Below are 13,938 nucleotides of genomic sequence, written 5' to 3' on the forward strand. Positions count from 1 at the left end.
CTCGCCCTAGCAGAGCTGCTTAGGCTGTTTTCATGTTATAAATTAGAAATTATGTCATGTTGCTAGTTAGCCAATATGTAACTGCAGCTAGCTTCACTATTGTTTCTAGCTAGCAAGATTTTGAAGAATTTAATTCACCCTCACTATGCTGTAACTAACGTTACCCCATACTCCTGCCAGTGCCAGCCAGACTCAGAGCCATGTACTGTATTTAGCTTGCTGACATTAGCTAGATAGCTAAACAGTTAGTGTTGTCGTGAGCATAACAGGCTAGCTAGCTTAATTCCTACCTTGCTTGCCATGGCATTAGCTAGCTAGCTAACCAAGCAAACCAGAAAGATTTGATATGATGTAGCTAGCTAGCTTTCAATACGCCTGGCCAGCTAAAATTCCTGATGGCTCTCATTAGCTAGCTAGTCCCAGTGGAAACAGGGTCAAAAATGTCACTTACAGTTTGGTTCTGATTTATGCAGTATGACTAAATATATAACAAAGAGATGGGGTTAAAATAAACATGCAAAAAATTTACAAATACTGTATAATGTTTTAAATAGCTTCCTCTATTCATGCCCACTTACTGCGCCACACTGCCAGGTGCTTCTCAGACCGCTGGTCATAAAGGAAATGAGACATTGGCCTAGGAAACCATTTCAGATGTGTTGAGACATGGCCTTTCACACCATAACCTTGGTGTGAAAGGCCATGTCTCAGCACATCTGAAATTGTTTTAGTTTTGTGCTTTTATATTCATTTTTATTTCTATTACTTTTTTAATGTTTTTTTGAAATTCAGTTTAGTTTCAGTTAGTTTTCAGACCTGATTTACTAGTTTTTATTTAGTATGAGTTTTATAAACTCCTGTGGTCGTGGTCCCGTGGTCCCGTGTGGTCCCGTGTGGCTCAGTTGGTAGAGCATGGCGCTTGCAACGCCAGGGTTGTGGGTTCAATTCCCACGGGGGGCCCAGGATGAATATGTATGAACTTTCCAATTTGTAAGTCGCTCTGGATAAGAGCGTCTGCTAAATGACGTAAATGTAATAAAAACAAAGCTTTTGCGTTTTTATGAAGTTTATTTTCAGTTGAAGTTTTAGTGTTAGGGACATCAATTATTGGATTTTCCCCTGTTAGCTAGTGATAGTGTTGCACAAGCTAGGCCTATCTGAAACGTCGCAATCTCCTGGCAGAATTTACCCACCAGATTCAGAAACTTTAAAACCCCATTAGAAAAAGGCTTGAAAATCCCATTAGATTTTTGCCCAAAAGTATAAATATAACTGAACATAATTCATGATGTTTTTAAAAAATTTATTTGGTTTTGGAGGCAAAGATAATAGTTTCAGCATAGTTTTAGTTTTTTAAATGGGCTTTTATTTCAGTTTACAAAATCGTTTTTTTCATGATTAGTTTAAGTTTCAGTTTTAGTTTGCTATAATAATCTTCTCCCACACAGACTTTATCATCATGCGGCTGGCTCGGGTTGAGTATGGGGCAGGTCCTTTCCAGGTCGCCCAGTGGAGGCCAGAGTTCCAGCCGATGTGTTCGCCGGCGGGGTGCCAGTCACCGTTCAGGCTGGCAGAACCACAGCGACTGTACCACCACCCTCCTCCATCCAAGAAGCTGCACTTGTCCACGGCGATGTCGCCAAATAAGATGCAGGGTGAGCAGCCGTCATTGTCCTTGTCGGTTGTGCTGAAGCCAAAGCCGTTCTGGTCAATGCTGGCGTATTTCCCACGGATGGCATCACCTACGGAGAGAGGGGGAGGGAGGAAGAGAGAGTACATCAGTTCTACTTCAAATTCCCTCTTAATTGTATTGACTTCAAAAGCATACACCATATTAGAATATCAACACAGCATACATATAATATGACATATATGTGATGTGTAATGGTCCCATTGCTGCCACCAAATGTGAAATAATTGTAAAACTGCAGTAAATAATATGACCACTGTCCCCCTGTGCTGTTGAAATGAACTGTTACCTGCGTTGCCCTTGTAGGCTCCAACGTTCAGCTTATAGCTCTCCTTCTCCGTGCCCAGACGGAAGTTGCTGTACTCAGCGAAGGCAGTGCCACCTTCAAAGTCCCACAGGTTGACCCGCATAGTCGAGTTCAGCCCCCGGCCCCCCTTGGTTAGAGCAAACACCTTACTCAGACCAAGCCAGTGGTCCTCTAGGAAACAACAGGGAAGAGAACTGAATTGAGAAGTGAAAAACATACTTAAAGTAAATGCATTGCATTATGGGGAACCCTCTATTATAATTTGACTTAGAAGTAGACATGAGCGTTACAGACAAAAATGTATTTCAATTTGTCTACCATTGGCTCAGCAAACTACAGAGTTCTCAGTATCCGTTGCTGTTGGAATATGTGGTGTTTAGAGGGACCCTTCCTTACTATGTAAAGGCCCAAAGCCTTGTTCGTATTCAGCCCACGTCTTGTTGAAAAGAACCTCTGCCCCAGTGCGCTTTTGAAAGACTGTCCAGCCTCCGTCTGCCAGCATCTCACAATACACCTGTATACAATGTAAATATACTTTTGAATCAACAAATTGTTTTGTTGGAACCCTGTGGAATTCCAGTAACTCTGGCAAGCCTGGCAACAATTTCAACATTCTATAGCTAAGCTTTACTTCCCATGTGTGGCTGTGTAACCAAATGACAACTGTAGATATATTACCTGGCCTAAATATTTTGATGTTTCCATACCTTAAAGGGGAATCTGACTCTTGCAGGTTGAATGACATACACTCCACTGGTGGCTCGAGGGGAGAGAGTTTTGATCTGTGTGCAATCTGTCCCTGAAATGAGCAAAAACACATGCACATACACAATAACATATTGAAAAGGGCAGGGGTCAGGTTAAGAATGGTTGTCTCTTGTATTTACAATGTAAGTAAAAAAAATAAAAAAATAAAAAACATTTACCTTGAACAACTAAAGGTGTTTTCTGGCCCTGTACAAAATCAGCAGATAAGTAATGATTACTCCCATGTTTAAAGAAATAACATGTTTCTCTGTTTATCAGTGCTAACTGACTGTATATTTACCTGAGTCTGTTCAGTGAGGCAGATGAGACAGACCACCAGTCCACAAAAAATAATCCTATTCCACATTTTGTCCATTTTTCTGAGAGAGAGAGATAAAGCGATTAACATTTGTCAGCTTTTTTCTTTTTATGGGTGGCATTGACATCACATACAGAAAATTATTTTTACATTTTAATCCCACCAAAATTATTTTATTTTTAAACTGAAAAGGAAATGTCTAACCCATCAAACTAGTGGCAAATATCGCAACATTATCACAGAGAACATGAAACGTCACCAATCCCTCTCCGTTCACAACACAGTGGTCACCATTCATGTAACGGTGAAATTCAGTTTGATCAAATAAGGGAAAATGTAACAGTTATAGTATATGCTTTTTGTTATGCTGCCATCACTAGACATTTCACACAGGATAAATATTATGTAAGTTATTATAATCACAATTTTGAAACATGCGTGCGTGTGATTCGTGAAGAGTAAACCTACCTTGCCCCGTGTGTTCCTTTACGGTCTATGGTCTACTCCCAGTCAGTTTAAAGGTTATTCAGAGAGGGTTTCCTGTAAGCCTATTTATTTAGGCCAAGGGGGTGGATCTGTAGGTAACCATCCGTACAGCCCTCGTTCCGCCCCTCTTGATCTCCTGGAAAGATCTGTATCATGTATTGCGCATATGTTTCTTTACCGTGACTTTACACACACATTCTCGTGGTCACCCTCCCTTCACATTTCTCACTGTCATTTGTGAGTTATAATTCTTCAAGTTTAACCAGTGAAATGTCCATGCAGCATCTGCATGCCAACCATTTGATCTCAATCAATTTCATGGGAATATGCATTTAGATCTATTTAGTTATGTACAGCGTGTAGATGTAGAGAAGGTGGTGTTAAGAAACTGTAGAATACTAGTGTTTTGTTTCAATCAAAGCACATCTTTTTCCTAGTGGCACGTGTTGTTGAGTTGTTGCTGTATGAGACAAATTTGACCATTCATACAATCATCCTAAAATGTAAAAAACAATGGGTTTTTTGTCTCACAGTAATGTTATACTGTGCCTTATTTTTTATTATTTTTTTTATTTTTATTTTTTATTTTACCGTTATTTTACCAGGTAAGTTGACTGAGAACACGTTCTCATTTGCAGCAACGACCTGGGGAATAGTTACAGGGGACAGGAGGGGGATGAATGAGCCAATTGTAAACTGGGGATTATTAGGTGACCATGATGGTTTGAGGGCCAGATTGGGAATTTAGCCAGGACACCGGGGTTAACACCCCTACTCTTACGATAAGTGCCATGGGATCTTTAATGACCTCAGAGAGTCAGGACACCCGTTTAATGTCCCATCCGAAAGACGGCACCCTACACAGGGCAGTGTCCCCAATCACTGCCCTGGGGCATTGGGATATATATATATATATATATATATATTTTTTTTTTTAGACCAGAGGAAAGAGTGCCTCCTACTGGCCCTCCAACACCACTTCCAGCAGCATCTGGTCTCCCATCCCATTACATAAATTATTTGGTTATGTTATGTAATGTACTATCATAATGTGATCTTGCAGACACTGATTCAGTATGATAGATAGATAGTTAATGTTGTTGCAAATAACACTCCACCAACATGTGCTTGTGCTAATGTTATTGTGGGCTCTGTGAGCCCTGTTGCTATGCTACTCACAGCCCCCCCCCCCCCCGCCCCCCACAGAAAACACTCCACCAACATGTGCTTGTGCTAATGTTATTGTGGGCTCTGTGAGCCCTGTTGCTATGCTACTCACAGCCCCCCCCCCCCCCCGCCCCCCACAGAAAACACTCCACCAACATGTGCTTGTGCTAATGTTATTGTGGGCTCTGTGAGCCCTGTTGCTATGCTACTCACAGCCCCCCCCCCCCCCCGCCCCCCACAGAAAACACTCCACCAACATGTGCTTGTGCTAATGTTATTGTGGGCTCTGTGAGCCCTGTTGCTATGCTACTCACAGCCCCCCCCCCCCCCCGCCCCCCACAGAAAACACTCCACCAACATGTGCTTGTGCTAATGTTATTGTGGGCTCTGTGAGCCCTGTTGCTATGCTACTCACAGCCCCCCCCCCCCCCCCCGCCCCCCACAGAAAACACTCCACCAACATGTGCTTGTGCTAATGTTATTGTGGGCTCTGTGAGCCCTGTTGCTATGCTACTCACAGCCCCCCCCCCCCCCCCCGCCCCCCACAGAAAACACTCCACCAACATGTGCTTGTGCTAATGTTATTGTGGGCTCTGTGAGCCCTGTTGCTATGCTACTCACAGCCCCCCCCCCCCCCCCCCCCCGCCCCCCACAGAAAACACTCCACCAACATGTGCTTGTGCTAATGTTATTGTGGGCTCTGTGAGCCCTGTTGCTATGCTACTCACAGCCCCCCCCCCCCCGCCCCCCACAGAAAACACTCCACCAACATGTGCTTGTGCTAATGTTATTGTGGGCTCTGTGAGCCCTGTTGCTATGCTACTCACAGCCCCCCCCCCCCCCCCGCCCCCCACAGAAAACACTCCACCAACATGTGCTTGTGCTAATGTTATTGTGGGCTCTGTGAGCCCTGTTGCTATGCTACTCACAGCCCCCCCCCCCCCCCCCGCCCCCCACAGAAAACACTCCACCAACATGTGCTTGTGCTAATGTTATTGTGGGCTCTGTGAGCCCTGTTGCTATGCTACTCACAGCCCCCCCCCCCCCCCCCCGCCCCCCACAGAAAACACTCTTAACAATCCAATATTGGAGTTGAGAGTAAATTAGAAACCGCCAGGAATACATCCAGCACAGTCCAATGAGCAAGGAATAAAATAAAGTTTGTGTTTATGTGTTTATCTCTCAAATGTCTTTAGATGTATCCTATTCACCACAAATACAATTGCAGAGTGTTTCAAATAGCATTATTTATGTTTCAGAGTTGGGTGGATTTCTTGATTTTTTAAAATCAGTTACTGATTACAGATTACATGACAAGAAAAGTAATTAGTAACATAATCCATTGGATTACGCAAAATGAGTAACGTTCTTTTGGTAATCTGATTACTTTTGGACACTCCTCAGTTTATGCTCTAGACCGATCAGTTCCTTCTGTAACACTGTTCTGTTGATGCTCTTCCCTCAGATTTATCCTCAGTGTCCAACACAGATGTTCTTGTACGGGATGGATCCTCTGTGACTCTGCTCTGCAAAAACTCTGACATGAGTAATGCTTGCTGGAGCAGAAAGATGTCAATGGTTTCGATGCATTGAACCCATAGTGGAGGTATCAGGAGCCCAAAAATGTTTTGTCCTGACACACCCTGCCAAACACAGGCTCAGAGGTGACCAGATGGGTAACCCTACAAAGCAGGTTTAAGGTGTTAGCGAGGTAACTCTGCAACTCGGAATAACTTGTTTTACAAAAGTGGCTCACCTTTTAGCCAGGTCAATTTCTATTGTAACAAATCCTTCAGAACTAGCTTGCTCGGGGGCAGGCTAACTCAAGGCTAACTCCTCTTAAATATCTCACATTACACATTTAGTAATGAGAGAATGCAATTTAAACTTCACGCACAGTAACACTTTTGTATGACTCAATACACATTATTTTATAGATGGGAGAAAGGTGCTTGTGGTTGTGCAGTGATAAGCTCACTAAAGTCGACCATTAACAATAAGTAATACAATAAAGACAGCACTTCTAAAATACTATTTCATACCATAGCTTGCAGAATTTGCAAGATAACTTTTTCTTTCATTTTGATTTCAGTACAAATTAAAATGTGCCACTGACTTGCCCATGGATTTATGTTTTAACATTGTCTCAATGAAGAGTTTGGGCTGTGACCAGCCATGTGCGACATGCAAGCGGAGTTACAAGCCTGCCAGAGGTCGTAGTACAGATTAAGCCTGAGCTGGAACATGAAGCTAACTGAAGCTGGTTAGCTTCAGAAAACCCTGAGTAGATGTACAGTATCTTGCTTCATAGAATACCATTCTGAGCACTGGAGAGGTAGATCTCACCTACTGCTGCATGACCAGAGCTTCTCCAGACCAGCTGACTTATCATAAAGATAGTTAATGGCAAGTCGTTTTAAATCAACGTCCTTCAATTGTGGTCCAGGGAAAGTACTCCCTTTCTAAGTATGTGTTTGCCTCCATTGTTTCTTGTGTCACTGACAGTTGTCACAAAAAGTATTTAATATCAACTCACTGCGATACTCGACATTTCTCCAACAGATGTCGGATTTTGGAACGTTGAATTATGACAAGAATTTACTTGCTTTGTCAAAATGATGACATTAGCTTATCAAAATGATGATTCAATACACAATAACCCAGTTTAGCCAACGCTTCAACTTGGTTAAAGTGCGATTGGCACATGTGTTTTTCTGTTGCTCGTTAGAAAAACAAAATATCAGTCTTGGAGGTGTGTTTCCTGACTGATTCTGCATTTGTTAAAGATTTTTGTCCACCATGAGACACTGTAGCCTATTTCACTTCCTCAAAATCCCCAGAACTAATCTAAGATGACTCAATAAATCTGTAATTATTTTTTGCATTATAACTAAGGTGTTTGTGACAGTTTTTCTCAAGTAAATTTTTTTGCAATGTGTTGTCTTATGTAAACAGAGTCATAGATGCTGGGCAGTTCTGTCTCACTGTCTATGCTATTGGGTAGAGAGCAATCACCACAACTGTTCACCCCATGTTAGTGGGCAAATGGACATTTTTAAATTGAAACCCAACGTTAATTTACCTGTTATGACACCCTGATGTTCCAAACTCCGACTTGACCAAAATTAGAAGTACATTTTGACACTAGAATAACTGTTTCTGACTCATATTGATGCCACATAGGCCGCTTTTAAAGGAATGTATTGCTTTTAAAAGGGAGTCACTCTTTAAGGTTAGGGCTATGGTTAAGTAAGAAGTGCATGCGTGTAGCCAGCTAACGTCTTCATGATATCACCTTCATGTGTAATCAGGGATTTATATTCACTGTGAAAGTGACAGCTGCTTATGCTTTACTTCAGTATCCTTTCCCATGCTGTTTTGAATAGGCTTCAAGATTATATCATCAAATTCATTAAAAACGCTGTCATTTAAGATATTGTATCGAACAGCAGGGCAGGGATGTGAACCAGGGATTGACACTAATCGTTGCCCTATTGTCTGCGGGAAGTGTACTGAGCAGTCATACTAGTTGAGCGTACTCTCCATTGGGCAGGTGATTTAAAAAACAACCAAACTGCAAATAATTCCAGCCTAAAGCTGGTCTTTCTCGTTCCTCCCCATTTTTTAGTTGAGCAAGTTAAGCCTGCTCTGCAATTTTTTTTTACTGACAACTAAAATACAAAGAATTCCACAACTGATCTTTCTGATTCATCCCCTATGTGTAGGTGAAAGGCTTGCTATACTGTATATAACTTTTCTGCATGTAAATAGCTAATTTATATTTTCGGGCAAGTGATCATAATCTTTGAGCAACCAAAAAAGATTCCTGACTTGTCCGACGGCCAACTGCCTTTCAAACCTTCACATCAATCTCTGCAAACACCTTACGCATCATGCCAAAAGGGTTAACCCACATAGTGGGAATTATAACGTGGCTCATAATGCGAGGTTTGCTACAATATGCACTGAGTGTTGCGCCCTGACCTTAGAGAGCCTTTTTGATGTCTCTTTTTGGTTTGGTCAGGGTGTGATTTGGGTGGGCATTCTATGTTCTTTATTTCTATGTTTTGGTTTTCTATGTTTTGGCCGGGTATGGTTCTCAATCAGGGACAGCTGTCTATCGTTGTCTCTGATTGGGAATCATACTTAGGCAGCCTGTTTTGCCACTTTAGGTTGTGGGATGTTGTTTTTGTTATTTCTGGTGAGCCTTCAAGACGTTACGTTCGTTGTTTTTTTTTTGTTTTGTTTGGTGTTTTTTTATTTTTATAAAGAATCATGAACACGTACCACGCTGCACCTTGGTCTTCTTCCGACGAGCGTTACAGAACATCTCACCGCAAACGTAAAAAGCAGCGTGGTAAGGAGAACTGGACATGGGAGGACATCCTGGACAGCAAAGGATCCTGGACGTGGGAGGAGATCCTGGCGGGGAGGGATCGCCTTCCATGGGAACAGGTGGAAGCAGCTAGGAAGGCGGAGGCAGCTAGAAAGGGGCCTCAGCGTTACGAGGGGACACAGCTAGCACGGAAGCCCGAGAAGCCACTCCAAAACATTTGGGGGGGGAGGGGGCACACAAGGAGATTGGCTGAGTCAGGTTGGAGACCTGAGCCAACTCCTCGTGCTTACTGTGGGGAGAGAGTGACCGGGCAGGCACCATGTTATGCGGCTCTGCGCAGTGTGTCTCCAGTGCGCACTCATAGCCCGGTGCGCTATATTCCAGCTCCCCGCATCGGCCGGGCTAGAGTGGGCATCCAGCCAAGACGGATGGTGCCGGGCCAGCGCATCTGGCCTCCAGTGCGTCTCTTCGGTCCAGGATATCCTGCGCCGGCTCTGTGCACTGTGTCTCCGGTGCGTGTCCACAGCCCAGTACGTCCTGTGTCAGTACCCCGCAGTTGCCGGGCTAGGGTGAGCATCCAGCCAGGAAGGGTGGTGTCAGCTCTACGTTCCAGACCTCCAGTGTGCCTCCTCTGCTCAGTATATCCTGCGCCGGCTCTACGCACTGTGTCTCCGGTGCACTCTCACAGCCCAGTGCATCCTGTGCCAACGCCCCGCAGTTGCCGAGCTAGGGTGAGCATCCAGCCAGGACGGGTTGTGCCAGCTCTGCTCTCCAGACCTCCAGTGCGTCTCCACGGCCCAGTGATGATCCATGGCACAAAGCCTCCAGTGATGATCCATGGCACGGAGCCTCCAGAGATGATCCATGGCAGGGAGCCTCCAGCGACGGCCTCCAGTCCAGAGCCTCCAGCAAAGGTCCCCAGTCCAGAGCCTCCAGCGACGGTACCAGTCCGGAGCCTCCAGCGACGGTCCCCAGTCCGGAGTCTCCAGCGACGGTCCCCAGTCCGGAGTCTCCAGTGACGGTCTCCAGTCCGGAGCCTCCAGCGGGGGTCCCCAGTCCGGGGCCCGCAACGAGGGTCCCCAGTCCGGGGTCGGCAACAAGGGTCCCTGCACCAGAGGCGCCACCAAAGTGGGGTGAGCCAGAGGTGGAGCGGGGTCTACATCCCGCACCAGAGCCGCCACCGCGGATAGATGCCCACCCAGACCCTCCCCTATAGGTTCAGGTTTTGCGGCCGGAGTCCACACCTTTTGGGGGGGGGGGGTCAGGGTGTGGTTTGGGTGGGCATTCTATGTTCTTTATTTCTAGGTTTTGGTTTTCTATGTTTTGGCCGGGTATGGTTCTCAACCAGGGACAGCTGTCTATTGTTGTCTCTGATTGGGAATCATACTTAGGCAGCCTGTTTTGCCACTTTAGGTTGTGGGATGTTGTTTTTGTTAGCTCTGGTGAGCCTTTAAGACGTTACGTTCGTTGTTGTTTTGTTTGGTGTTTGGGTTTTTTAATAAAGAAGCATGAACACGTACCACGCTGCACCTTGGTCTTCTTCCGACGAGCGTTACACTGAGGATCAAAACATTAGGAACACATGCCTTTTCCTTGACCACGTGAATCCAGTTGAAAGTTCTGATGCCTTTTTGATGGCACCTGTTAAATCCACTTCAATCAGTGTAGATGAAGGGGAGGAGACAGGTTAAATAAGGTTTTTAAGCCTTAAGACATGAATTGTGCACAGTGTGTGTGCCAGTCAGAGGGTGAATGTGCAAGACAAAATATTTAAGGGCCTTTGAACGTGGTATGGTAGTACGTGTGAGGCGCACCAGTTTCAGTGTGTCAGGATCTGTAACGCTGCTGGGTTTTTCACACTCAACAGTTTCCCATGTGTATCAACAATGGTCCACCACTCAAAGGACATCCAGCCAACTTGACACAACTGTGAGAAGCATTGGAGTCAACATGGGCCAGAATCCCTGTGGAACGCTTTCGACACTTTGTAGAGTCCATGCCCTGACGAATGGAGGCATGTTCTCAGGGCAAAAGGGGGTGCATCTCAATATTAGGAAGGTGTTCTCAATATTTTGTACTCAGTATATATAGGTTTTTATCAATCACTTTGGCATGTTTGTCAAATGTAAGTGGTATATTTACAAAACTTGAATTCCACTTAAAATGCCGTGTTTTATGTTCTGAATCTTTGATGAGCACTCCTTGGTGTTGAACACATTTTCTACCACAGTCATTAATGCAAAATAATTTTGGGGGTTTATGTGAAATACCATAGTTTAGTCACAAGATGCAGACCTTCTTATTGTTCCTAGAATTTCTAAGCAAACAGCTGGAGTCAGGGCTTTCTCCTATAGAGCTCCTCTTTTATAGAATGGTCTGCCGATCTATGTGAGAGATGCAGACTCTGTCTCAAACTTTAAGGCTTTACTGAAGACTTAAAGGTTACTGAAGACTCACTGGTTGATTTGTGTGAAGAGGTCCAGACGGAACTTGCCTGTCGAGATGACAATCTCACCTTGGATGCACTCATTGCGATGGCCATCCGTCTGGATAACCTACTTCGGGAGCGCCGGTAATCTCATAATTTCTTTCCCTCCCTCAGTGAATACTCGGGATCAGAGCCAGAACCCGTGGAGGTAGGGTTCACTCGCCTCCCCGCGGCAGAGCGCCGCATATACAACTGGGGTGCTGTCTGTACTGTGGACAAAGAGGGCATTAGCTCCAGAGGTGTCCGGCATGTCCAAATCCGGGATCCACAAGAGCAGAGGGACGGTCACGTGAGACTCCAGCACCTAGGGCAGGAGTTAGTATTCCATCTTCATCATTGTCTACTAGGCCCTTTTTGGTGTCCATTACACTAGCTGACTGTCCCTCATGTACTGTGTCAACGGCGTTAGTGGATTCCGGTGCCGCTGGGAACTTTATTGACCAGACCCTTGCCTCCTCTCTTAACATCAAATCATACCCGCTCCCCTCTCCTTTCCCGATTCAAGTCCTGGATAGTCGGCCTCTTGGGTCCGGAACCATCACCCACATCACTCAACCACTCACCCTCACCGTTTAGTCCGTGTAGTCCACTCATCAGGAAAACATCACCTTCTTCATCACCAGTGCACCAGTTCACAAGATCATTCTTGGCCTCCCTTGGCTTCAACGCCATAACCCTATCATTTCATGGTCGAGGATGAGAATCACAGACTGGTCACCTGAATGCCAGAGGACCTGCTTCCCTTTCCCCTGTGGTTCCACGTCGGTTGAGAGTCCTGTGGTTGTCCTTCAGCCCAACAGTATTCTCCAAGACCCGCGCCACCGGTCTCCCTCCTCATCGTCCCTGGGACTGCGCCATCGACCTGCTTGCTGGTGCAATACCTCCGCGCAGACGAATCTACCCTCTGTCTGTGGCTGAGACCCAGGCCATGAAGGATTACATCCAAGAGGCGCTCCAACGAGGTTGCATCCTCACATCCACTTCCCCTGTGTCGGCTGGTTTCTTCTTTGTGGACAAGAAGGACGGAGGGTTACGCACATGAATTGACTACAGAGGCCTCAATGAACTTACCACGAAGTATCAGTACCCTCTCCCTCTGGTGCCGGCAGCAATCGAACAGCTCCGCGGGGCCCGGTTCTTTACCAAACTGGTACCTGCGGAGTGCTTATAATCTCATCCGCATCCAGGAGGAGGATGAGTGGAAGACAGCGTTCAGCAAGATGTCTGGCCACTACGAGTACTTGATGATGCCATTTGGCTTAGCCAATGCTCCGTCAGGTATTCAGGGACATGCTCGGACACCAGATGGTCGTGTATACCGATGACATCCTGGTCTACTCGGCTACCCTGGAGGATCACATCATTCACGTTCGAGCAGTCCTGGAACGCCTCTTGGCTAACCACCTGTTCGTCAAGGCTGAAAAGTGCCAACTCCATCAGAAGGCTGTATCCTTCCTAGTGTACCAAATCAGCCCGCAGGGAGTAAGGATGGATGGCAAGAAGGTAGATGTGGTTAGGTCATGGCCAGTCCCAACCACCATAAAGGGGTTACAATGGTTTTTAGGGTTTGCCAACTTCTACTGCCGCTTCATCAGGAACTTCAGCTCCGTCGCCGCCGCTCTCACCTCTCTCCTCAAACACCCAGATCCCACGATATACTTTGTGATGGAGGTGGAAGTGTCAGAGGTGGGCGCGGGGGCAGTTTTGGAGACTGAATCCGCCCCAAGCCAGGTGGGCACTTTTCTTCACCAGGTTTGACTTCACGCTGACTTTTCGCCCAGGTTCCAAGAACATCAAGGCCGATGCCCTGTCCTGTATCTACGATTCGGGAGAGGGTCCTGTCCAGAGAGGGTCTTGAGTGCACCTATAATCCCATCCTCCCGAGTTGTAGGTCCAGTGGCCTGGGACACAGAGAGGGAGCCCACAACCCTGAACTGTCCTCCTGAGCGCATCTACGTTCCCACAGGGATAAGAGATCAACTGCTGACCTAGGCACATACAGCTGTTGTTGCTGGACATCCAGGTATTTCTCGCACTATCCACTCCATCGCTGAGAAGTACTGGTGGCCCACCTTGGTGCAGGATGTAACTCGTTATGTCAACTCCTGTTCCATATGTGCCCAAACCAAGTCCCCCCGGAATGCATCAGCAGGGAAGCTCTTGCCACTTCCCGTGCCTCAGTGACCCTAGTCTAATCTATCCATTGACTTTGTAACCGATCTTCCCTCTGACGGTTTCAGCACCATTCTGGTGGTAGTGTATAGATTTTCTAAGTCATGTTGTTTCTGGTCTCCCCACTGCTCTCCAGGTTGCTGAGGCACTCTTCCAGCAGGTCTTCCGGCATTATGGCCTTCCGGGGGACATCGTCTCCGACTGTGGCCCCCAATTCACATCACGA

The 13,938-nt window shown here is 46.0% G+C and overlaps 1 protein-coding gene across 2 annotated transcripts; it reads right to left on the reverse strand.

Annotated features, from left to right (window-relative positions):
- Positions 1-878: 878 nt before the first annotated feature.
- LOC129838765 (angiopoietin-4-like) lies at positions 879-4,442 on the reverse strand. 2 transcript variants are annotated; one of them, XM_055905931.1, is made up of 7 exons: positions 3,532-4,442; positions 3,046-3,124; positions 2,924-2,951; positions 2,705-2,796; positions 2,394-2,511; positions 1,980-2,168; positions 879-1,742 (listed from the first exon to the last, which is right to left on the reverse strand). In XM_055905931.1, exons 2-7 carry the CDS (start codon positions 3,118-3,120, stop codon positions 1,417-1,419), a joined length of 828 nt encoding a protein of 275 aa, XP_055761906.1. In that variant the 5' UTR covers positions 3,121-3,124; positions 3,532-4,442; the 3' UTR covers positions 879-1,416. The 2 variants fall into 2 exon arrangements, with proteins under 2 accessions (XP_055761906.1, XP_055761905.1); XM_055905930.1 differs by having other exon boundaries at positions 3,046-4,442.
- Positions 4,443-13,938: the final 9,496 nt, after the last annotated feature.

Source organism: Salvelinus fontinalis, chromosome 39 (assembly GCF_029448725.1).
Source record: "Salvelinus fontinalis isolate EN_2023a chromosome 39, ASM2944872v1, whole genome shotgun sequence".
Lineage (NCBI taxonomy): Eukaryota > Metazoa > Chordata > Actinopteri > Salmoniformes > Salmonidae > Salvelinus > Salvelinus fontinalis.